Here is a 25,913-nt window from a genome sequence, read left to right as displayed (position 1 = left end):
TTCAACAGAGATTTAAATAGACTCCTGAGATGTTGTATGTGACGGTTGTTAGAACAATGGCAATGTTGATCTGGGATCTGTCTTAATTCTTTTCATTCAAGCCAATGCTTTAACGATAAAGTATCAAAAGGCTGGATCTGCCGAACGCGTTGTCCTTTAAATAGCGTTACAGAATACACACTGGACAAAATGTCACACAAAATGAGTATGTGCCAGAGAGATTTTGTCTCCTGTGAACTTTGCGTTTGAGTAACGGATGAAATATGGAGAAAAATAGCACATTTGTCAAGGTAGATGTCTTGTTGATGATAAAATTTCTGTTTATTTTCAAATTTACTTCTCTTTTTGACATTCAAGCTTTCTTCAAATTTAGAAAAATTCAAGCTTTCTTCAAATTTAGAAAAATAGGACTAAATCATAATACCTTCTGTTCCTTTTTGTTGTTTTGAGGAATTCATTTTTCTAAAATGTTACTTACAGACTAAAAGAAAACGACAGTGTTCCTCTTAACGTTGAAGAAAACCATACAAAGACTTGAGAATGGGTTTGTGTGATAAGTTTTTAGATTTTATACACGTAAAGGATTATTAGTGTTAACTCTTACAGATACATGTACATATACGCTGAAATATGACAAAACTTCATTTACAATTTGAATTATTAAAAGCACTGTTCATATAAGAAAAACTGATGTTTTATTTTCAAATCCATTGTAAATCATTGCATTGCATCTTGTTCCCTCTACGCCTTACGACTACATGAACAACTCTGATGATATGGTGTCATAACTCCTGCTGTGTCGATATTTTTGAACGGTCTATTTATTAGCTAACGAGCCTTGCTATGCATTAAGTTATTAAAATATATTTATCACTCTTTCTACAATTTTGATATCTATTATAATTTCAGTGTATAACAGTCAACTTCCTAACATTTTTGTTTTACTTAGTGGATTCTAAAATCGAATAAGTGCGTATGTTCATATCACTTTTAAAATAATGTACATCCTCACAGCAACCTCTTAAACGTTTTTATTTTTTAATTTATGAGGTATATAACACATGTATATTCTTTCACATTGGTATATATACGGGTTTTTTTTGCTAAAGTATATATTCGAAACATCTCTTTTCAGCCAGAAAATTTAAAAGAATAGAACTTGTTCCCGAAGGTAAGGAAAACAGTTTTCATTATCTAAACATTGTCTCAGGGAAGGAAACATTAAAATACCTATAGTTAACATGGTTCTTTCATATGCGCGGACCTTGAGGGGGTTCATTAGAGGGGATGGGACCCCTCCCCCTTTTTAGAAAAAACAAACTTTTAAATTTCAAATATTTAAGTTACCGAAAATGGACCTCAGAACCGGTAAACAATCTGCGCATTATTCATATAGGATTTATTATGAAAATGTGTATATTATATAAATAAATAAAATGCTTTAGTAAACAAAAGATTACCAGGAACCAAAAACTGTATTATTGAAATTAAGGATTTTCTATATAAAAAAAACAACTTACCTTTCACCATGAAGGTAACATGAGTGTGATTGAAAATGGCTGTATTTCCTTTATATTCATAATGTTAGCAAAACTATGCGTATTAATGTAACGAATTATTTAGAATTAATGATTTATAGGTATCTTATTTACAGTCTGAACACATAATTTAAACAAGAAAAGCAACTTTCTGGCTAATTAGGTCTAAAAATGGCGGCGACCATTCAGCCCTCCTAATTAAAGGTTCTTTGCTTTAACACCGTCACGTGGGGACATTTACAATATTATACATAATTTATATGATGTAAAGTACGTTTAAGACCAGTCAAAAACAATACGATTAGTTTTGTTTTGCAGGTATTTTCAGATAACAGAACACATCTAAAATTATGCTTTACTTCAGAAAATGCCTTTTTCAATAAACACTATAGAGGCTATTGATAGGACGCGCATATTTAATATTCTTAGACGTACGATGTTGAATTGATTAGAGGGACACTTGATTCATTTTAATAGAGTAACTCTTCTGTACACAGTCTTTATGAAAGATGTACAGTTTTAGTGCGCTCTCTCTCTCTCTCTCTCTCTCTCTCTCTCTCTCTCTCTCTCTCTCTCTCTCTCAGAGATGGTTCAGTGTCTGAATCAAGAAAAATAAATGTTGAAAATGGAATCAAAACGGTCTAATTTATTCATATTCTTTAAAATGATATTCCTACCTTTACCAGTATTTTGCGTGTAAGTGGTCTCTTTCCTCTACAATAAATGTAGTCTGGGGGTATATAATATACTTTAAAAGGGTATTGAAATTACCATTCAGATATTTTTAGCTCCAGTGTGCTGAAAGCTCAAGCGAACTTTGCTGATCACCTTTTTGTCCGGCATCCGTCAGTCTGTCTGTTTGTCCTTCCGTTAGGTTTTTTTTAATTTCGGACTTCTTCTTCATAATCATAGAGTTGATTTTAACCTAATATTTCACAAAGCATCCTTACATGTAGGTAAAGGGGATACAAGTTTGTTAAAATGAAGGACCATGCTATCTTTTAAAGAGACATAATTAAGAATTATGAAAAATTGTTTATATAATTAAAAATGTACTTCTCAAAAACAAATTGGTCAAAAACGCTGTTACTTTTATAGAAGCATCATAAAGTAATGTAGATTCAAATATGGTCAAATAATGTTTTCCGGGGATACGGTGGAGCCACAATTTGGGTCGAATTTTTACATTGGAATATATATGGAGAAAATTATTTATTGGCCAGAAAAGCTGTAACTTGTGTGGAAGCATCATCAGGTAGTGTAGATTCAAGTTTACTAATTCAAACTATGATCCGTTGGGGTAGAATTGGACAACAACGGGGGTCGATTTTTTACATAAGAATTATACAGAGAAACATCTAAAAACCATGGACTAGAAAAGCTGTAACTTGTGTAGATTCCATTTGTTTAAATCATGATCCCTGGGTAGGGTGGGGTCGCAATTGGGGGGATAGTCGAATTTTACATATAAATATGTAGAGAAAAATCTTTAAAATATAGAATGACAATACTCAATATGTGATAAAACTATGAAATCATCAAGTTACAAACGGGACTATACATAAGAACATCTGGAGAAATCTTGAAGACAGGGTCTTTTTTTCTCATTCATTGTCCCAATATTTTATATATGACTTCATAAAGCTAATTCTATTATGTCTCATGTTGCTCATGTTAGTGATGTGGCCCATGGGCCGCTTGTTCATGACAATGTCAGTGCGCTCAAAATTTCAAATCGAAAAGCAAACCATTTAGTTTTTTTATTATATGCGTTTCTTTCGTTTGGATCCAAATGTTCACCAAATTTTCCATCTTTGGGCAAAGTTTTCCAAGATGCCAACAACCTGTCCTATCATTCATTGTCTTAAATTTAAAGGTGATTGACCCCTCCCTCCCCCTACTTGTATTCACAGATTTATGCAATTATTAAGAAACTAGTACAACAATTTTAATGAGCGGATATCCTGCAGGATTTAGTTTTCCAACAACACTTTCCTTATCTCTCTTTAACATCATCTTTAAATATCATTGTCTGACAAATAATCATATATCTTGTTTTGATTGATGGGTATCTTCTCATTTCATTCAAAAGCACTTGTATTATTACATATGAGAAAAATGGATTTTTTCTCTCTAATGATAAGACTGTGATACTTTTAAGAAATCAAGAGACATAAGGAATATATCACTAATTCTTTTACATTGCAAGTCATATCCTTTTTTTTGTTGAAAACTTGACCACGCCTACTGGTTAACCACAGGTGTGTTTGGAATTGGTAGTATTTCTGTAATGTTTATAGTAATAGCAAAACTATGCGAATTAATGTAACGAATTATTTCAAGTTCTTGATTTGTTGTAACCTTCTCTACGGTCTAAAAACACGAAAACAAGAAACAAGAAGAGCAACAAGAAAACAAGAAACAAGAAAAACAACTTTCTGCCTAATTAAGATATCCTTTCTATAGGCTTGCATATCCAATGATGAACTTTCTGTGTGCAGCAGTTGTTGCATGTTATGATCATCTCATGATAAGCGTGTTTTCTTTCTTTTTTTCTCGCGATGGCTTTCTCTCCTCTTGATATGGTTCATGGATTAAGCAAAATATTAAGATATTTGTTAATATTCCAAGTATGGAATCAAAACGGTCTACACGTAATTTATGCGGGTTCTTTAATATGGTCTTCTTACTTTACCAGTATTTTCAACTCAATGGCCCCTTTCGTCTAACAGAAATATATTCAGAAGGTATTTATACCATAAATGGTATGTAATATATATTCCCATTAAGTTCTTTTTATAACAATGTCAATGCGCTCAATATATTATATTGAATAAGAAAGCATTTAGTTCTTGGAAAATATGCGTTTCTTCGTTCGGATTACCGTGTTCTCTCAGTTTTCCATCTTCGGCAGGTTTTCTTTCCAACAACCTTATCGTGCATTGCCTTCATTTAAAGTGCAAGGGACTCCCTGTTGTACTCACAGATTTCTGCAACTTTTGAAAAACTAGACTAGTATATGACAATCGATTATTTCTTCTTTATCTTGTCAACAGACCCGATTATATGTATAAGAGGTTGCATTGCAGGATTATTTATTTCCACAGGCAGTCTTTCAAGCCCTCTTCTTTGTCATTTGTAACAATGTCTGACAATTTATAAAGAGCAATACACATGTATGTATGTATGTCTGGGTTTCTCTCTATCTCAAGTATTTCTAAACTGGAAAAATTGGGACTTCTTTTCTTTTTTATGAATAGACAAAGAGATTCTTCAGAACTGTCCATATTTGTTTATTCCATGTTGGTCCCAAAAGGCATAGGGAATATTTAACTCATTCTTATACATGTATATTAGTCATATCCTTGGAACACCCTATTTAGTCTTCGGATATGTTAATCCTACATCCAATAAATATCTAGTTTGAATTAATGTCAAAAAAGATCATCATTATTCAAAATGGAAGTTCCTAATAGTGCACACAAATTCAAAAGACAATAACTCTAATTAAATTTGAAAGGCACAAAGTAACTCATTTTTTAAGGCAAAAGATACAAATTTCTTAATTTTTTAGAAAACATCAATTCTCAAAATAATGGTTTTCATTCGTTTTTAATGGATGAATTGATATTATTTCATGCATGGTGGAATCCCCGAAGAAAGAAATAGATTAAATGAATATGAGAAGGACCGGAAATTAATTTCATTACACACGATGAAGCATTTAGTAGCACAAACTGTATCAACTGGCTGGCTTAAAATGAATTCACTTCAGTTTATGCAGAGCTGAAATAAACAATAAAAATGATTCACAAGATTCAAAAAGATACATTCACTAGATCTAGAAAAACAAGAATTTAGAAGAGTTTTGACAATTCACCGTGTGTGTAACATGGCGTGTTAAAATGATTTTACATGTTGGTAATTACGTACAGTTTGATGTTTGCATAAACCTTTAGTCGGGTTGATCTGATATCGCATTTGTTTGTTTGAACATATAACAGTTATTTAACGATTGACCTGTGATAATCATGATGATTTGTTCAGTGTCTTCACCGGCATTTTCATTTTTATTGCAGGTTCCTTCATTGGTCATGCAGGAAGTCTGCCAGATTTATATAAAAGTACGTATGAAAAATGGTATTTTGAAAACTATATCAAGTATAAAATAAATTTTCATGTTTTTTCTACAAATAGAACATTTTTATCTGAATTTGGAGCAGGCTAATTACTGATTCCCGACCGATCGGCCACAAGCCCAGCATTATAAAACAAACCTACCCATGATGTTTTGTGGGGGGTTGATATATATATATATATATATATATATATATATATATATATATATATATATATATATATATATATGTGTGCATTTTCTTAAGAGATAACTTCAGACATCATGTAGGAAACGTTCCAGACACAAAGTTCCACTTTTGTTTGTCTTGTGAAATTACAGTAATAATATCATTATATTGGATGTATATTTCAATTCCGATTTATATTTATTAAAAATATTAATATTGTATTCAACGACCTTTTATTGACCCACGAAGGATACATAGATATTTACATATTTTATTGCCAACTGTTTACAATTTTACAATTTATGTTTTACAAAAATTTATCATTCTACTATTATCTATCCTCAATTCAATTTTTTTAAGCAACATGTTCTATATTACATAATAATCGATAACGTAAAATATTGCCATTTGATTAAAGATCGAGATGAAGAAATGTCCCTCTATCTTAAAGAATTTGGTGAGTATATATGCACAATTTATCTGATAAGATTATTTCCAGCATTTCACCTTGCAATATTCTGAGAGTGTTTTGCTCAAAAGTTGAATGTTCAGATACACATATACATGGTAAACACTGGAAACTTTACTGTGTATGTAGCAAATATGTCGGTTATATAACGCAATATATGGATATTTGCATGAGGTATTTTGTTCAGATTATGCTGTTAAGTCCTGTTTATCTGAAAAGAATAATATAATATTGCAATGATTAGCTACCCTGGGGTATAATTTTCACCGAGCCCAAAGGACAAGGTTGATACTGAGTATTGTAAATCGAGTGTAGCTAAATGTTTTCTTTTATCAAACAAAATTGCAATTTTTTTTTTTAAATATTCAGCGACAAATGGGTACGACTTTTCAAATTACAATTAGAAAAAAGTGATAATGTGTCACCATTTAACCAAATGAACAATAAACAGTATCATTTTATTCTTCATTCCATTTAAAAGCTTAAAAAGCACACTTGATATACATATAAATCTTGTACATCTTTTTCATACCAAAATGTTACTTAATAAGTAAAACAGATAATAATTAACAAAATTACAGAGTTCTTTTTTCCGCGAGGGGTTGTAGATTTTGCGTATGAAGTAAAACAGATATTCAAATAAGAGCCCCAATGCTTATTCTCTTCTTGTTGTCATGGCAACAATATGCAAGATTTTCACAGACCTCAACGGTTTTTAAGTGTAAGTATTATTTCATAAACCGTGTTTTTTTTAAACATAGACACTGCACTTCGAAACTCTCTTGTTCAACATGTAACTCAGGAGTATACACTTACACAATTTCATATAATATTCAAATGGACATGCCCTCGATTAGTTACATTTAAATAATTTGTAACGTTGATATATAAAGTAGGAGATGCAATCACCTAGAGGTGCTTTAAAAACCTTCTTCTGTGATTTGAACAAAGCTGTCTGAATTGAATGTTTATACAATTTTATAGAAACACAAAGTCCTCAACCTTGTTGTATCTCTAATAACAACTTACATATGGCAAGAAGTCATTATTTGAAAAGTACAACGGTTGCAGACATATCAGTTCAATACCTTTTGAAAAGTAGAACGGAAGTCTAAAATATTTAAAAAGATATATGCTAAAAACTAATCGTCGGGTGATAATTAATAAGGCATTTGTTTAAGCACATGTCCTATTTTTATGGAAAAACAAGAGATCTGTATTGCTTTTCAAAACAACATCCAAAACATATGTACATTGTATATGTGTGGGTGACTGACTTGAAACTTGCTTCAAAGTTCTGTAATTAAAAATCGGTCTGTTGTTCGCAGTATTTTCTCGTGCGTTGTTTAGCAACCATATATTTTAGGTCTTCTGGTTCCAACGGAAGACCTTATAGTTTTCGTACATTCTCTTATTAAGGTCTTCCGTTTCCAGCGGAAGACCTTATTGTTTTCTTACTGTTTATTTTTTCATTCAAATTGTGTGCACGCGATTTCTCGAAAACTATTCGACCGATCTCAACAATTTTTTCAAAGTTGATGGGACACTACCTGAATTTTATATGTTTTTGAATTTTTTGTTGTCGTCACTTCTTGTCCTGATTGACGGCCGATTTTGTAATTTCTTACGACCTATTTGTGCAGAGCTGATCTCAAAAACTATCAGAGATATGACTTTGAAATTTTCAGGATAGGTAGACCATAGTTTGTAGTTGTCCTATTGTTTTTGTTTTAAGCCAGTAGCGTCATTCTTAAGAGTCCACTGTGGCTCGAAAATTGGGTACGAATTTTGTTACACATTTTTGTACTCGATAGATTTTCTTGAAACTTTCAGGAGTAATAGAACAAAATTATATCTCAAGTATCCTTTTGTCATTTTTTCAAAGTTCATTTCCTGTCTTCTGTTTCCTGTCCCGCGACAAAAGCTTGTGACATTTAGATCTTAAATATGATAAAAACTTGAGCATTCAGACTTTGTAGGATTATAGATCTATTGTTGTAGATGTCTTTAAACTATTTTGTTTTGTTCGTCATAATAACCGGTCGTCACCAGAAGCCCTTATAAAATTATTTTTTCTTTTGCATTTAATTTGGTTCATATAGAATTGAAATATAAGTAATAATCCTTACATATGCCATGTATCCGATGTTAAATAAAAACAAAAAATTCTACTTCCGGTGAAATATCTCAAATATCTCAGAAAGCGTTTTTTTAAATAAATGTTTTACCCACGAGATCTAAGACAATCAAGTGATTAATACACGAAACTTATGTAGATAATAGACATTCGGTAGTAAATGCGTTTAATAGCTTTCATTTTAATAGCATTTCATTCAACCGTCACTTCCGGTCCTCACCGGAAGGGTTCAAACAAATCAAGCTGTTTGAAAGTTTAACTGTTTTTCTTTGACAATTTTAGTAAAATTTATAAACAATAAAGTACAAGTGTCTAATGTTTAAGAAGTACTAACTTTTTATTTTCACTGAGCATTTCCGTTTGTCCGTTTCCTGTCAAGAGTAAAAAAAACAATGACTCCACGAGATCTAAAAAACGGTGATGAACAACCAAACTTTGTAGGATGATAACCCTAAGTATGTATCCGTGTTTACATTATTTTGTTTAAATCGTCGTCACTTCCAGTCGTCACCGGAAGCACTTAAAATACCTTTTTTTCCTTATTTTTTTTTTAAATGGAATAAATATCGCTATATAATTACACGATCTTATATATGCTAAATAAACAAACATATTCCACTTCCGGTGAGATTTATCAAATATCTTAGGTACCTTTCCTTTTTACAAATTTGATACCCGCGCGATTTTAGTCACTGTAAGTGAATGAACACGAACTTTTATGAATTATAGACAATTGATTGTAGATGTGTTTAACGGGTTTTATTCTGTCAATTGTCACTTCCGGTACTCGCCAGAAGAGTTCAAACAGTTCATGTTTTTAACAAGTTTAACCGATAGTCTTTGGTGTTTCATCTGTCATGATAAACAGTTATGTACACTAAGCAAATATATAAAAAAAACAGCTTATGTTTTCATGAATCACTTTTGTTCGTCCGCTTCCGGTCTCGAGACAAAAAACCTAGTTTCACCAGGATCCCAGATTTGGCAGAGAGTATCGATATTTCATTGTATCATATAAACCAAAATCGGACGGAAGACCTACTCGTTACTCGTAACGAGATCTAGTCTATTCTATTTTTGGTCGTTATTTTCAATATACATGCCTCTCTATAAAACATATCTCTTATTCCCACAACACAAAGAGATAGTAACATATGCAATACATTGTTTATGTGCCATGTACCATCACTGTTGGATCTATCAATTGCCACAAAGTAAATCTAATGCACCTAGATAGACGAGTACTAAAGTCTCCTTTTATTTTTCCTTCTACCTCGAAATATAGAATCATGGCTTATGCTACATTTATCTCTGAAAGGTATAGAACCGCTTCGTGGTTGTATAAAAAGCGGGAAGCACACACAATGGCCACTGTAAGATAATTGAAATTTGATATATAGATATTGGTAATCAGGCCAGTAAATCGACCAATCACAAACAGATTTGGATATTAAATGAAGCTAGGCTCAATATTCATCCTCATTTGGAAAGAGGCCCGGATTAATTTGGATGCGATAGCTCTTTCTTAAATGTACTAAGTAAGTTAACATTATTTCATTTCTGTGTAAAGATTTGATTTTTAATTCGAAACAGAAAAGTGATAACCAATAAAGTATGCTAATGCTATTGCGATCGAATTTATAGAGATTTATGTATTTCTCTAGTAAACCATCTATAATGGACCTCGAGACAACTAGAGAAAAATCTGGTATGTTTTATGATGTTAAATCAAAATATGATGTATCAGAAATAGGTTAGTTAGTACATTAACAAACCTTGACAGATGACAATGCAAGAGACGCTAAAACTTACAAAATTAACCTACCAAAATTATTAACGTAATACCTTAATGCATATACAACAAATTCCTGTTATTAAATCATTGGTTAGCAAATGTACTGTGATGTGTCTGATGGACACGGGGTTTCTGCACCTATTATCCCCATGTCCCTTTAAACTCATTGCATGCACAAGATGCTCAGATTAACAGATATTTAAAGACAAAGCGCATGAAATAATTTGACTATAACAGCAATGTTGGGTTTCTTAAATCCCCGGACAAAGAGTTAAAATCATTATCATTAAGATCATGAAATTGAGAAACATTTGATAAAGATTTAAATTTATGTTAGCTATATCTATGTACGATTTCTATATTGATTTCAAAATTGGTCGTAAGCTTTAAGCATTTTTTTCTCTCTTTCCACAAGCTGTATAATAATGGAAAATGCTATCTGGGCATGCGTATAAAATACAATGTTTCTGACTAACCACAACCGCAAAACTGAATGTACTAATAAGGTATACTCTTTATTTCATCTTCGAAGTCTTTTTACAGAAGTGAAATCACAGAGGAAATGGCGAATTTCCAGTTTATTTAATGGCGCCGGTTCTAACGTTTTATAAGTTAGTACAAGTAATATATCAAAACCGTTCAAGAAAAACAGGAAAACATCAGATATTTCAGACTTATTTTTCACCGGTTTCAAAATTTAATTCGTTAGAGTGTTAGACACGATATAAGTATTGTTTTATTTATTAATATCGGTAACACAACTAATGTATAATTAAACCCGTTACCATTGCATTTTAAAATTTTAAATATATCCAAAATAATCGTAAAAATCATTTTTTATTAAAATAAGTCTAAGTTTGAATATATTTGTGATACTTGTGAGACAACGTCATACCACATTGTTTTTTTTTATATATATAAAGCTACAACTAGTCATTCTATAGAGCTGGTTGAAATCAATTTGTCGAACAAATTGTCATGTTGTAAATTTTGAATTTACTGGGTGGGTGTAAAAAAAATTTACAACATGACATCTTGTCATGTTGTAAATTTTGTATTTACACCCACCCAGTAAATTCAAAATTTACAACATGACAAAATTTTAAATTTTTTATCAAAAAAATTGTCAAAAAAAATTATCAATGGGTGATTGAACCGCGGGGGCACGCGGTTTTTACCTGAGACAGCGTTGCAATTTGGACCACAGGTGTGCGCGGAAAATACGGGATCCGGGTCGACGGTATTGTAAAAGGTTTTCATTTGTCTAACCTTTAGATAGTCTAAAGACATATCTCAGGGTGAATCTTAGGACAGCTTTGTAACCTGGCCCATGATTTTCGAAACAAAGTTGCATGGTCGTCTACATGTACATGTACATGTACATCCCTGTGCATTGCTGGTTTCTCCCAATCGCTCATTTGTTGAAATGTCATGTTTTGCGTTCAGATAGGCTGTGTCCCAATAAACCTTTAAAACTGTTGACTTTCAACGCAGTAAATTACGATAATTGCACCAATCAGTAATACAAATAAAATCCTTTATCATGCTATTTAGACACTCTTTGAGCAATGACTAACTAAACAACCAATATATTTTACCTGTTTTGAAAGTATACGAATGATTACTAATTTTTTAAAACAGGTAAATGGATACAGTGGTAACAACGTGATTGTTGAAAAACAAATCGTGTTAAAAAGTTCGTGTACCGGGGAGGGGGGGGGGGGTGTCGTTCCGCTATCGTGCGGGATGATCAATATATCAGAAAAATAAGTTTGCGTTTTTCCGTGCGTGATCGTGTGGTTTATTTTCGTTTTGTACCTTTTTTACGGAATGCAAGGATTTATCCTTTAAAAAAACAACGAGTAGTTTTTTTGAACAACGCAAAAATGTAATTTCGAAACTTGTATAGAAGAATATTGACAATTGTTTACATTTATGTATCACGTTAGCACTAACCCTTTTTAATTTTTATCTCTTAGTAAGTATTTCAACAGCTCATTAACCGTTTGATCGGTCGATTCAATTTTGCATGAGTTTGTTATTAGTCTAAATAAAGCACCTCTCGTATCTTGACACATGCATTTAATTATTATCAGTCTGCGTAGAGCAAGAGAGACACGTTAAATGAAAGCGGTCAAGTATACCTCTGTTACATGGTTTAACCATTAATTATAATTTTAAATCAAGACCCTTTAAAATCTAAAATAAATAGAATTCAATCAATTAATAATGGAATGTGTAAAATCGAACGTCACAAACTTACCTGTATCTATAAATACCAGAGGGATAAGATGTTTTTTTGGTACTTAAAGGCCATTGCCCACTGTACCTTCAGGCATCATATTCATATATTTACATCTACCGAGTATGATTTCCTCTATTTCTTACGGAAACTTTCGTAAATTCATACCTCTTTAGAAACGGCCAAACTGAATTCTACGCGCCCCTTGATCGATTGGTCGAAATCTACAGCGGCTGAAACCGACAAGAAACTGACAGGACTGAAATATATTGAAATTGGTCGTAACCTTCAGCCGCTTAAGAAAAATCACGGACTGCGTGAATAATCATGATGATGTCAGACTCAATGTCTCACAGGAGACGATTTGGCTGTTTCTTTTAGAAAATTCTTTCTTATGTCATCCAACTTTAGACAGTGAAATTGAAAATGTATTTCATTGACAATTTGTCTTAAGTTGCAAAGCTGATATAATTCATCTACACTATCAATTCCCTCAAATCTAGCCTCTTCGATACGTAGTTTGTGTAAGGAATACCTAAAAGAAGCCAATGCCTGTTTTAAGGGGTAGCATAGGAAAGAGGGGTAACTCTCACATGTACATGTAAGCTGGGTTTTTTTATATAACATAGAAAGCACACTTTGGTGAATTTGCTAACTGTCATTTCCATTTCTGAGGGGCACAGTCTCTCATCCTTTGGTTCAATTCTGACAGAAAGGCCTTTGGATCTCCAGGTCCACCAATTAACAAAACGTACCCAAAGCCGTAGTGATTTGAGACTGATTTCAGTTCAGATACCCAGTTTGGAGCTGAACGACTGCTGCACAAATCCAAATTATAAAGCATCTCAAAACACTGCTGAACAAATCCAAATTATAAAGCATCTCAAAACACTGTCTTGGGTATCTTGAAGTTTCCATCTGCAGGTCACCTGAGTCACTCTGGTGACCTATTGCAATTGGTCTTCGTCTATCGTCGTGCGTTTGTGTGTCGTGAGTAACAACTTTACACTTTTAACTTCTTGAAAACCACAAGGCCAATTGTTACCATTTTTCTGTGAAGCATCTCTATGGTAAGAGGGTTCTAAATTATGGAATTTATGGCTCTACCTTTCCTGGGGGGGGGGGGGGGGCACAGAAGGGGCAAAATGTGCAAAAAAGCCAAATTTTCAAAAATCCTCTTCTCTACTCCCTCACATGTAAGGAATGATTATGATGTCCATGAAGCCCTCTACTAAAATTAGGAAATTCATAGGCTCTGGTTCAGGGGTTCAGGCTATAGGGTGGGGTCACTTTGGTCATATAGTGAAAATGTATTAATTCTTAGAAAATCTTCTTCTCTAATCCCATATATATTTGAATAAAACTGAGTGCATGGTTATGATGTCCACGGACTATTCTACTTGAATTGTGAAATTCATGACCCCTGGGACAGGGCTTTAGGCCCATGGGCGGAGCCAATTAAGCCATATAGTGAAAATGTATTATATCTTAGAAAACATTCTCTATTCACAAATGTGGGGAAAAACTGAATGCATGATTATGATGTCCACAAACTCATCTACTTAAATTGTAAAATTCATGGCCCCTGGGTCAGGGGTTCAAGTCGGAGGGGTAGGGGGGGGCAATATGGCCATATAGTGTTAATGCACATAATGTTTAAAAATCTTATCACAGATCATGGAATAAAAACTAGCTGCATATTTAGGAAAAAAATTATCCTGTCATCTTTATTAATATTTTTTGTCACCAGCATGTAAGGCAAGGGTTATGGCTGGGAAGGGGGTTATGTATTTGTCTTATTTTATTCTGCTCAGGAATTTCAATAAAAGAAATGAGTTAATTCACATGTTTAGAACAGAAAAATAATGAAGCTGTCCATCAAAGTTATTGATATTATATTGTGGAAGCATTTGAAAGGAGTTCAGGGAAGAGGAGTATAACAGTTAATGAAGTTATCTTCCCTTGCTTCTTCAAAATGGAGTTATCTTCCTTGGCTTGTTCATATTCAGTATTTAATCATTAGATATAATGTAATTAAGAAGGAGTATGATCAAAATAGTAATGCAAGTTTTTTATCATTTGAAACAAAACCAGTTTTTAAATTTCTTAAAATAAACATGTATACTTGATAATAGTAAAGTAATAAGTAGTATACTAGCCACCTTGTTATAGTTTATCTTTGAAAACGTAAAGTATTAAGAGAATGCAGGCAGGGAGTAAACTCAATTAAATGCATTTATGAGACTCCTCCACAATTTTGTGTTTGGGCTATGGTACTCAGGTGACCGTTAAGGCCTATTGGCCTCTTGTTTGGTATTTTCAAAAGGTATTTCACTTGTTTTATCATGTATATAACGTAAAGAGAGGAAAGTCTTTCACATTCTCCCCCAGCCATTATATTAGTGGCTTTTCTGTCTGTTCTTAATATCCATTTATAGATGTCACTATGTTCAGCTTCAGCCTCTTCAATGATATCAGTTTCCCAGACTTCTGATCTCTATGTTAGAATAGGAACAATAATACTTTCAAAAAGTTTAAAACACACTCTAGTTTCACGGTTATTCAGGAGTTTAAAGGAGTTTTTAAAACATATCTGATGCTTTTAGTGCCCGTGGTGCAAGTGACTTGTAACATTTGACCCATTTCAGTCTACAGGAAAATATGAGACCAAGATACTTGTAATAAGTCTCCACACCCATAGGTTTCCTAATGAACGTCCATTTTTCTGTACCTGCAACTACTCCATCTCTCTTAAAAACCACTACTTTAGATTTACATAAACATCAACTCGTATGTAATTTAAAATTAATTCGTGAAGATTATGCAGTATCTTTACTTCTACACTTACTTTTCTTCACCTTATGATAAAACTTTACATTAATTCGTTATAGAAACAGAACAATTTAATTTGTATGTGAATCCTATCTTATCGCTTATTTCGTAAAAAAAATAAATTAGTGCATGGATATTGTACATGCCGCTTTTCAATAAAACACAGGCATTGTAAAACATATTAAATCAATACGTTTTCTTAATTCTAATCTTAAAAAATATTTTTCATTTTGCGTGTTCAATGGTGTGAAATCATTCGTTTGCGTTTTTTATCCTTATCGTTTATGTATCGTGATAATTTAGTAAGTTAAAGATTGTCCATGTATTCTTCGTGATCGTTCGCGTGTCGTGCGCGATCGTTCGTGTATAGTGCGCGATCGTTCGTGTATCAGAATCGTGCGTGTCGTTTGTCATTAATAACGTTGTTATCACTGATATCAAATACGAATTTTTACATGACTTACTTTGCAAAATAATACGTGCAATAAATAAATTCTTTGGCATAGCTTCATATGTATCATCTTTATGTAGCACAGCACAAAACCCTCATGATATTTTTAAACCAATGTATTGTATCAAAATCAAACTAATTTAATTTATCAATAAGATTCCTTGGAAAAAGAAAAAGGGGGTCTCGAGATGCAAGGAAAGGAAGCGGGAGTGAAAGTCACTGACCAGCCAGACCGCCATCAAAAGACTTTTGTACTCCCCTCCCCAAGAGCAGTGCAGGGTGAGCTTCTATTGTAAATCAAACGGACTTAGCAATATCAATAATTCAAAAAAGTGGTCGTTAACAAAGACCTTTTTTTAATCCCAACAGAAAGGAAACCAATACGGAAAAACAACTATAAGATTCCAAGAGTCCACAAGTTAATCGTGACACCAGGATGTAAAGAGATGAAGGTCACGTGGGATACATTACTTAAGGATGAATTCGACGGAATACAGTACATAATACAATGGAGAAAGAAAGGCGAACAGAAAGGATGGCGGAGAGGAGAGAGCAGTAAGCAAGTCTATATCATCAAGAACCTGACGCCCGAGACAGACTACGAGGTGAAAGTGTCTGCTCTGTGCGACAAAGTCATTTCTCCTGCAGAACAAACGCATGCTTGCACAGGTACGCTCCCCACACTTCAGGAATATAGTTCTAGAAACACAAATGCGTTCTTGTCTCAACCAATTGTCAATCTTATATATATATATATATATATATATATATATATATATATATATATATATATATATATATATATATATATATTCTCGTTTGTTCAAATTTAAATGTAGATAGACGTCTTGAATTCGTTGAAGAAAGTGAATTTCTTTCCCCTCCACATTCCCCCGTTGTATATGACCAGAGAAGTATAGAAGTCTAAATGCTGAATACCATAAAGTGACACAAATCTAATTTTTTTTTATTTCGTCGTTTACAACTTATTTTTGCTTAAATTGTAGAACTGTGTGTTATCATAGTAAATGACTATAAAGACGGGATGCATACTGAGCAAAGCGTGAAAACGAGTAAGAACTTTTATTTCTTTTATTCGTACCATTCAGTAAAAGAAAAAAATCTTTAAATTGTTGGTTTATGTTTTCGAATATCAGGCAGAAAATCAATTCCTACATCAAAAATCACCAAAACATCCATATGAAGTTTTCTCGTTTGATAATAAAATCATCTTTTCTTAAATCTATATGCGTTATCTGGTAATTAGCTGCTTAGAATATAATTAAACTTGAAATATTGTTTTCAGGGGAAATATTTGACTTTTATGACAAAACATTGCGTTTTAAAACTGTTGTCAAGCTTGAGAATCAGCCAAGGGAGAAAATTCGTGAATGGTTTAAGGCACTAGATAGAAGTAAAGTGTTTGAAGGATTCGAAATGTTCGTGTGTGTCATCATCGGCTTTGGAGATTATTACGGCTTTTACGGGAGTGACGAAGAGTTTATTCCCTTCATCGAAATTTACAAACATACCAAAGACAAGTTTGGAAACAAACCCAAAGTTATTTTTGTTGACATCATACACGTCCACGTAAACAGAGGTATCACTTTCTCATTTTATTCAGGGTTTTTTTTTTTACATTATCTAAGCATATTTCGGAGGAGGGGGGGGGGGGGGTCAAACCTTAATTAACTATTATAAATTTCTAAAACAAATTTTATCTTTTTCGTCATTTTAAATTATCAAACATTTGGTTTGGATTGCAAATTCGCGTATACAGGACACGAATTGAAATATATTTAAAACTGTTTACCAAATATGTCGCCAATTTGGTAGAAAAAATAGTTTGCTCTTGCGCCAACGATTAATTCATTAAATTTAAACAATTTTAGTTCCTTCCATGACAAATGGAAGTGTTCGGGTGACAGAGAATTCGTCCAGAGAAGTTATTCTTGAATGGACACCGCCGCGTTATCACGAAGAAGACCAGGTTCAGTTTCACGTGGAATGTTTCAAAGGCTCTCAAAAAGTGAAAGAAGTATTCCAATCAAATTCTCGAATAGAATTTGCCAACCTAGAACCTAATACACAGTATAGATTCCAGGTAACACCAGTTATTGGAAAGGAACGCAAACAGCACGGACATCTAGTTTATGCAAACATAAGAACCAGAGCAATCGTCAAAGGTATAATCGAATATTTTAGTTTTAAAAAACCCGAAATTATTTTGCTGTTTCTATTTTGCATTATTGTAAACGTTAGCATGTAACATTTCGTCGCAGATACGGATGTATTAGCAGTTCGAAGTCTCTGTGCGCAAAGGATATCGGACACAGAAATATTTGTGTTCTGGGAACCTCCAGAGATAAGAAAAACAAACCATTTGTCGTATATTGTGACCTGGACAGACCACGCCAATGTTACCCTTTCCAAACGGTCAGAAAAAGAAACTAAGAAAACATCATTCACAATCACAGATGTCCGACCGGATACGGAACACGTTGTGAAAGTAACAATCAGGTCATACGATGACGTTTTCTTTCCCGTCAGCTACCACGTGGGACCATATTTAGGTTTTGAAAATCTTTAATTTTTTAAAATTAAGAAGAGAAACAACTTTCATAGGACACCTTTCCAATTCGTTTTTTTTTTCAATTCTTTAGTGCAAAGTTACCTTTAATATCTAAGATTTTATATGCCTATAAATATGATATGGTTTTATTCATGATCATATATTTTTCTTTCAGATGTACTGAGACCGGTTCATGTCACCGCTATGTCGGAATCGCACTCTGGGTTTTGGGTTGACTGGCAGTTTCCGGTAGATAAACAGGGGGTGCTAGAAAAGTTCGTTGTCGTCTGCTCCGATTGTTTGTCTTTTCGGAATAACAGGACAACGACCTTTGATGTTGCAAAAGAACTGAGATGTTTACCGGTGAATTACATACCTGAAATACCATATGCCTACGTGAAAGTAATTCCTATTGCTATGCAGAGTAAGTTTCTAATACACAAGACGTTTCATATGCTTGGCTTCAAAGTCCGACTATATATATTTACAATTACCAGTAATTTATCTATTGAAGTTATAACGAAAATACATGTAACAAAAACATTTAAAGAAATTCCTTGTTTATGTACATTGGATCTTGGTATTTTAAGATAAAGACTTCAATATGGCTATCTAAAAGGTGACGGTCTCCAATTACTTCCATCTTGAAGAGCAATTGACATAGTTAAAGAGAAAAGAGACACCTGTCTATTTTTGCATTAATTGGCGTGTCTGTAGTGCGATCAGTCGTCTGGTTTTAAATGCAACTATACGTCTGGTACAATGTTCTGATCCCTAGGTTAGTACAAACACACAAATAAAGAAATTAAATTTAGAATTACATAATGCACTGTCTCCTTATCAAATGTCATTGTCCTTTAAAATGTGAGCAAGTTTTCAAACTGTCTTGTAATTAAGAGCACAAAAATCAATTACAAATTACTCATAGACAATTCCTATTAGAACATTTGATGTAGAAAAAAATGTCCCAAATGACATCTTTTGATTTATTCCAAAATCATGAGATACTTCGGGTAATAAGGTCAACAAGGAATGTCCGTGACAACCTTAATGTAAAGTATTCATCAAATTTAACATTTCATATCATGAAAAATATGCCTCATATGAATTATACATGAAATTTCAAGTGAAAAAAAAATCATATGAAATAACGTCAGGCACAATTACTTATATGTACGTCGATTAAAGTATATATCTAAAACGAAAAAGTACCTTGAGTGAGAAACTTTCTTAAAAACATGCACAATACTTTCGCCTCAACATCTATATATGATATTGATCAACCCGATATATTACTGAAGTCAGTCAGTAACAAACCTAATTACTGTTTTGTTTCCCTGGGGACTATGAATTGACAAATTTATTCACAAAAGTGATGATCTACGCAAATTCATGTACAAACTGCCTAACATCCTGTCCAATTTCAGTCATTTAAACTCTTCAGAATTATTAATCTTACCTTTCAAATACTCTTTGAAAATGTTTAATTATAATGTTATACTTAATTTTAAATGTTCTTTCCTTCTCCTCTGCAAAGATTTGAGCAAATCTCGACGCTGCTATTTTGTTCTGCTCCAGACACGACAATCTAACGTTTATATTCAAAGGGCAACTATTCCAAATTTAAAAAAAATTAAAGGGCAACTACCCCAAAATCTTTAAGAAATTCCGGCATCCGGTTTCTGTATTTCATAATATAAAATGTCAAAATTAGCAGGCGAAGCGTCGGCCAATAACATTTTAGAATTCTCCTTGTTTGGTCATGAAATTGTTGTTGCATTTTATTTCAGATCCTGAAAGTCCAGATGAGAAGCTTGACGAGTCCGTCATCGCTCGCATTGAAACAGGTGAGAACTGGTAAAAAGAAATAAACCTCAAATAAAAAGTCACAAACAAGACTCCTGCTGATCAGATTAAAGACTTTATCAAGTGTATGTGCTGAAAAAAACTTTTATTTATTGACTAGACTTTTACATACTTATCCAGTCACATGTAGATGTATCGAACATTAGTTTTTGAATAACCACACTCTGTTTTCTAAAAAATGAATTTGCAATGCATATTGATTTGTAAATCAATAATAAATGAAACATTTATTCGGCTGCAGCTTTTTGGGGGCGAATAATTTCAACCTAACGACGGTTGTGGTAATAAGTATTAACATTATAAATATGATTTATTAAATATAGTTATGATGACATATAATCACCAAATGACCTCGCTTTGCTTCAAAAGATTCTACATAAGTATCTAATATTTGACTTTTAACTAATGACATTTTGCACACGTTACATAATGTAAATATATGGCCACGTCGTCTATTAAGATGATATTGACTTAAGAGACAATGCATCGCCGTCTTAAATTATGATAATTAATTAAAATCCAATGATGACTGTACAGTGTAACAAACAAGTATTATGCACGTATTTTATATAATGTATTAACCACTTAATGCGGAAATAGTCACCTATTGGGTGAAATCAACATTTGAATTAAAAGATAGCTTTTCTATCTGACTCAATTTTAATCATGCTGAACTACTTGTAAAAATATAATCATTATTTTTATAAAAAATTCAGCCACTGGATTTCGAAGTGGATTGATTGGATAGCTATTTTAAAGGATTCGATACATATTTTTAGATAAGGCGATGAGACTTTTTGTCTCCTCCAAAACGAGTAACTCTTGCGAGTTGATATGGTGGGTAGACATTCAAGATAGAGACATGGCCTCTACTTACACCGCCCACTGCAAGCCCCTGGACCCGAGAAAGAAGAGGTTCAAACCGGTACCTCTCAAACTGGGACCCGAATGCCGTCAAGTTCACGAGATTGTGAAGCTTGAAAGCAATACTAATTACAGTGTTTCAATTTACAAGCAAAGTAGGATGTACACACAACAAGTCAAAGTAAAGACATTACCAAAAGGTAAATCACTCTCGCTGCAACAGTAATTAGACCAAACCGAGTTGTCGTTCATACTCTTGGAATGAATGCATGATGCTTCCCTGCATTTTTTCGGTATTCATTAGTTATAATTATAAAAAAATAAATATATGAATGGTTTTACAGGTAACCCAGAAAACCTGACCATCACAATTATCTCATCTTTTGAGGTGCTTGTCAACTGGTCGGAGAGTTATATATCGGAGGAAACGGAGAATACTTACATTGTGGAGTATAAATGTGACCCAAAGATCATGAAAACCCCAATACGGAAGCGGGTACCGGGTTATTCTGTGCACCTGACAGACTTGCATCCCGATGTCCAATATGAAGTATCAGTCCGTAACCAGGATAAGGGCGACCCCTCTGTTAAATCTTTCACAACGCCTCAATTCGGTAAGATTATTAAGATTAAACCCTGGCATTCTTTTTTTTCCAATGACTTTTACTAAAGGTATTCAATATTAGACATTCATGCGTGTGTTTTTTTACTTATACATCGAAGTGGTTTTGGGTTGTTTTCTTCCTTTAATCAAAAGTTTTTGTAATAAAGTTTTACGTGCACAAAGTTCTATCCATCATTGATGCATGCCATTTATCTTCATTAAGAAGAGCGTATATCTTTAAAGGGCCGGCTAATTTGGTACACCAAGTGAACTCCTCGGAGATTCATCTCGCCTGGCAAAACCCGCCAGTTCCAAAAGACTTTTCCGGATCGTTGCAGTACCAGGTTGTGCTGGAACGAGAGGACGGGAACAAAATAAAGAAGAAAGCCACGTTTCACAAAAAATCTTCCAAGTTCAAATGCGAGTTTGGAGGTCTATGGTCATCGACATCTTACGTTGTCAAGTGCTTCACACTGGTTGATGGAAAACGGAAGTACGCTCCAACAGTGATAAAGGTCAAAACCAAAAACGGTACATATTCTCGCTTTTTTTTTTAATTTTTCATGAAAAGTATCAACAGATCAATAATTTTCTCGGTAAATAAAAAGATTAACCGTAATATAAGTTCAAAATAATCCACAAAACATTAGTGAGTGCAATGAATTCTTTGAGCTATGAAACCACGTAGGGTTAATACGTGCGATTTAAACGAATTTTGATAGGTCTGAGGAAATAACCTATCTATACCACGTAAGTAGATTTGAATGCAATCGGCAATTTCTGTATTGTGTTCAAGATATTTCAAACAAAGAAGGTTTACATGTAGTTTGTACATGTGCAATTGCACCCTATAAACAATGTCACCATTTCTATATTAAATTCGATAAATTCAAATTCTATAAACCGAAATCTGAACACATTTTATAATTAAATGTAAACTTCACTCAGTAAAAAAAAATGAATTTTAAGGAATTTTAACATAACGTCAAAATGTAAATAGATAGGGTTTATTCTCAGACTGATAAAGTGAACAGAGAAAAAAATTGAATCTAATAGATAGGTGAATGAGTTTTACCGTGGTTAATTTTGTCACATAATAACATAAACCACTATGTAACACATTTTTAAAATAAAATCAAGTTTACTTTTTTCAGATCCCCCTCGGACCTTATTAGAACCAAGGGGAGATAATTTCATCATTTCCTTTGCTTTATGTAAAGTGCAATCGCCATCAGCCGATGAACCACTGGAATCCGGGCTATATACTATGGCTCTTCTTCAACAATTCCGTGAGGATTTTATCAGGTTTGTTATCTGCAGATGAATTTAAATGATCTCTATTTGTGGAGATATCTGTATATTAATCGATTCTCACAAAATAATAACAATGTTATTTTTTTTTTAAGTAAAAGGTTTGTAGATATTTGGATTTGAATATATTTATGAATTGTTTTTCGTTTTATCGTATGATATACTCCTTCATTTGGTGTTTTCTGATTGGAAAATAGAACCACTGATAGTTTCTAAACTTTTCAACTGTATCTTACTGCAAGTAAATTTACATGTAATATGTCGTTTTGAGTGAAACCCATAGTTTCGATTTAAAAAAAACCTCTTTCGATACCAAAAAATATTTTTTCATTATTATTTTCTCGAATTGTTCTTCATGAGACTATGGTTTTAAATGTACATGTATAGACTTTGAAAGTGAAAAATGCAGATATCAGAGGGTACTTTCGACGCTAAATTCTCGTTGTAAATATTCTTAATATTATCATTCTTTCGCGGGTTTTTTTTCTCTTTGAAACCTTGACATTCAATAGGATACTAAAACAACACAAATATGCCTCCTTTGAAGGAAAAAAGGTCGGATATTAATGTTTGTATTGTTTCCTGTTTCAGTAAATCCGTAGATGAGCTCCTAGCCGACATCAATGGTGAAAAATTAACATCATACACAGTGACTAATATTAATTACTCTATGGAAAATGTCATGTTGGACTCACCAAAGGCCAGCGGTAAAGAACCTTGACTAATTAGGCATCAGAACTCCCACGCGCAATATATTTTCACTCTCGCTATATTCTGTATTTATTTATTTTTTATCTTGCCCTTTGTTGTTTACATAAAATACAATAACACAATAATTAATCGATCATAATATGTTTAAGATCCTTTAGCGATGAAATGAATATTAAGCAACACTTTATTTTTTTATTATGTTTGTACCTAATGGTTGTGTTGTAAAATTATTTTTAATTTACGTTTTATTGTTAGAATTCAAAACAGTGAACTTCATGCTAAATGTGTCTTTCCTGATACCCGAAGATTGGATATTTTAATGCTATAAGTAAAGTAAAATGTCAAATCGCTATAATTATTTACAGCATTTGTAAATTATGTCAGGGAAAGTCCAGGGTCCTTTATAGTAACCTTGTAATCTACGAATAAAATAAAAGTATTCAACAAACTCGTTCCATGCAATGTACCCGGTAAAGAAAACCCAATATTAAATTTTCTCTAGGTGTATATTCTGTGGTATTTGCTCTTACATATGGTAAAATATTAATTTCAAAACGATTTTGTAGTTTATTTCAAGATTCCAATCTGTCTGTAAAATTAATAAATTTAGAAACATCAATTAAATTCCTGGTATGAAAAATAATCCAAAAATCTGTATGTTTAGCAGCGTTATTAAAAACTTCAAAAGTTAATCATAATTAATTGCACTATATTATTTTTAAACAGTTCTTATCTTGTGTACACAAATATTTAGAGATCATGTTCTGAAAAAATCGATTAAAGATTTGCATCATGCTCATGCACTTTTCTCTTGGCGCTATTGATTAAGACTACGGCTGAAAAGTAATGAATGAAAAATCAAGCAATTGCAGTTCTGCTGTATTTTGTGAACTGATAAGATCCAGTGATTCTAGTGACGTCATGGAAAAGGAAACTCAGTTCACAAATTGTATAGAAATGAACTCCCACACTTCTGCAGAATTCCTTGCCCTACTACAATGAAACAGTTTGAAACAAAGCTGGATTATTTTAGCGTTCTTGGGCTCTATTTCTATATCAAGTTGGGTTTTTTTTGGTTTACCTGTTATTAACATACCTGAACATTTTGAATTTTATATTCGTCGGGTCAAATCTATATCATTAGAGACTGTTTTTGCAATTTTTATAGCCATAATATTAATCTCAAACATGCTGTATACTAGTTTATTTCTTACAATGTAGTTACACATAGGATTTAACGTGAGCTGTTTTAGAGTTGTTTTGTGAACACGTGCATATATATTTCACGTGTTTAATTTAGCCTTTCCTTACTAGCACGCCTTAAAATTTTTTGTATTGGATAGAAGATTCACCTTAAGATTTGCCAGTTTGGTGATAACAGTTACTTCCAGCAAATGCGCCAGTACTTGTATTCATTATGCGCCATCTAACGCCCGAAAGTACATGTCATACAAAAAAAAAAATAAAGACTCCGATTCACTGGCTTGAGAATATATTAATGAAATAATTCAGTGAATGGTATGTTAATAACTATACCATGTACATCAGCAGATATTAGCAAAATAACCTTACTTTAGTGGACAATTTCAAGATCAAACGAATCACAACAATCAGTTGACGCTGATGTAGATAAATCGATCTGGTGCTCTGTACACACTACAGCTTGTTATCCTTGAGAACATCTGACGAGAAAAAATTCCTCGAAGCATAGTGAAATATTTAGATTTACTGTTTAACGTGGTTAAATCTACATTCTTTTTTGATCGTGTGTTTATTTAAGGAATCAATCATTCTTTTGGTATTATGAGGTGAAAATTTTGGTCGGGGCTTGGTCAAATCCAATAAAGCCCGAATGGCTTTATGATAGATTTGACCACGCTCCGATCGAAATTATCACCTCATAAAATTCAAAGAATGATTTCTTATTACTTATAGTTATATTATTTCAAATTTCTACAATTTAAAACAACATTTTAAAATAACTATTTTTTAGATGTAGCACATGGTATGCATTACTACGCGGCCATGCCAATGCCGTTTTTCGGTTACGCTATAAGACACGCCCATTTTGTGTCGCTCAGCTTTTTATGAAATTATTTGGTTATAGTCTTCAAAACTGATTCGTAATGTTATAAATATATTTGGATATGAGGTGTTCCACAGTTAAAACATATTGTTTGATAACAGCTGAAACTAGGCATCGATCGTCTAATA

The 25,913-nt window shown here is 32.9% G+C and overlaps 1 protein-coding gene across 3 annotated transcripts; it reads left to right on the top strand.

The window, feature by feature from the left end:
• Positions 1-148: 148 nt before the first annotated feature.
• On the top strand, positions 149-24,848 carry LOC128183751 (uncharacterized). 3 transcript variants are annotated; one of them, XM_052852907.1, is made up of 19 exons: positions 149-290; positions 481-544; positions 1,136-1,171; positions 5,618-5,662; positions 6,264-6,302; positions 15,928-16,050; positions 16,141-16,440; positions 16,611-16,685; positions 16,779-16,844; positions 17,078-17,371; positions 17,664-17,957; positions 18,054-18,344; positions 18,519-18,767; positions 20,134-20,190; positions 20,989-21,273; positions 21,418-21,687; positions 21,921-22,208; positions 22,832-22,982; positions 23,580-24,847. In XM_052852907.1, exons 2-19 carry the CDS (start codon positions 541-543, stop codon positions 23,707-23,709), a joined length of 2,997 nt encoding a protein of 998 aa, XP_052708867.1. In that variant the 5' UTR covers positions 149-290; positions 481-540; the 3' UTR covers positions 23,710-24,847. The 3 variants fall into 3 exon arrangements, with proteins under 3 accessions (XP_052708867.1, XP_052708875.1, XP_052708882.1); XM_052852915.1 differs by lacking the exon at positions 6,264-6,302 and having other exon boundaries at positions 23,580-24,848; XM_052852922.1 differs by lacking the exons at positions 149-290; positions 481-544; positions 1,136-1,171; positions 5,618-5,662; positions 6,264-6,302 and adding an exon at positions 9,967-10,159 and having other exon boundaries at positions 23,580-24,846.
• The last annotated feature ends 1,065 nt before the right edge of the window (positions 24,849-25,913 follow it).

The sequence above is a fragment of the Crassostrea angulata genome, chromosome 1 (assembly GCF_025612915.1).
Source record: "Crassostrea angulata isolate pt1a10 chromosome 1, ASM2561291v2, whole genome shotgun sequence".
Lineage (NCBI taxonomy): Eukaryota > Metazoa > Mollusca > Bivalvia > Ostreida > Ostreidae > Magallana > Magallana angulata.
Note: the sequence above shows the minus strand (reverse complement) of the source record. Positions and strands in the feature narration are given on the sequence as shown.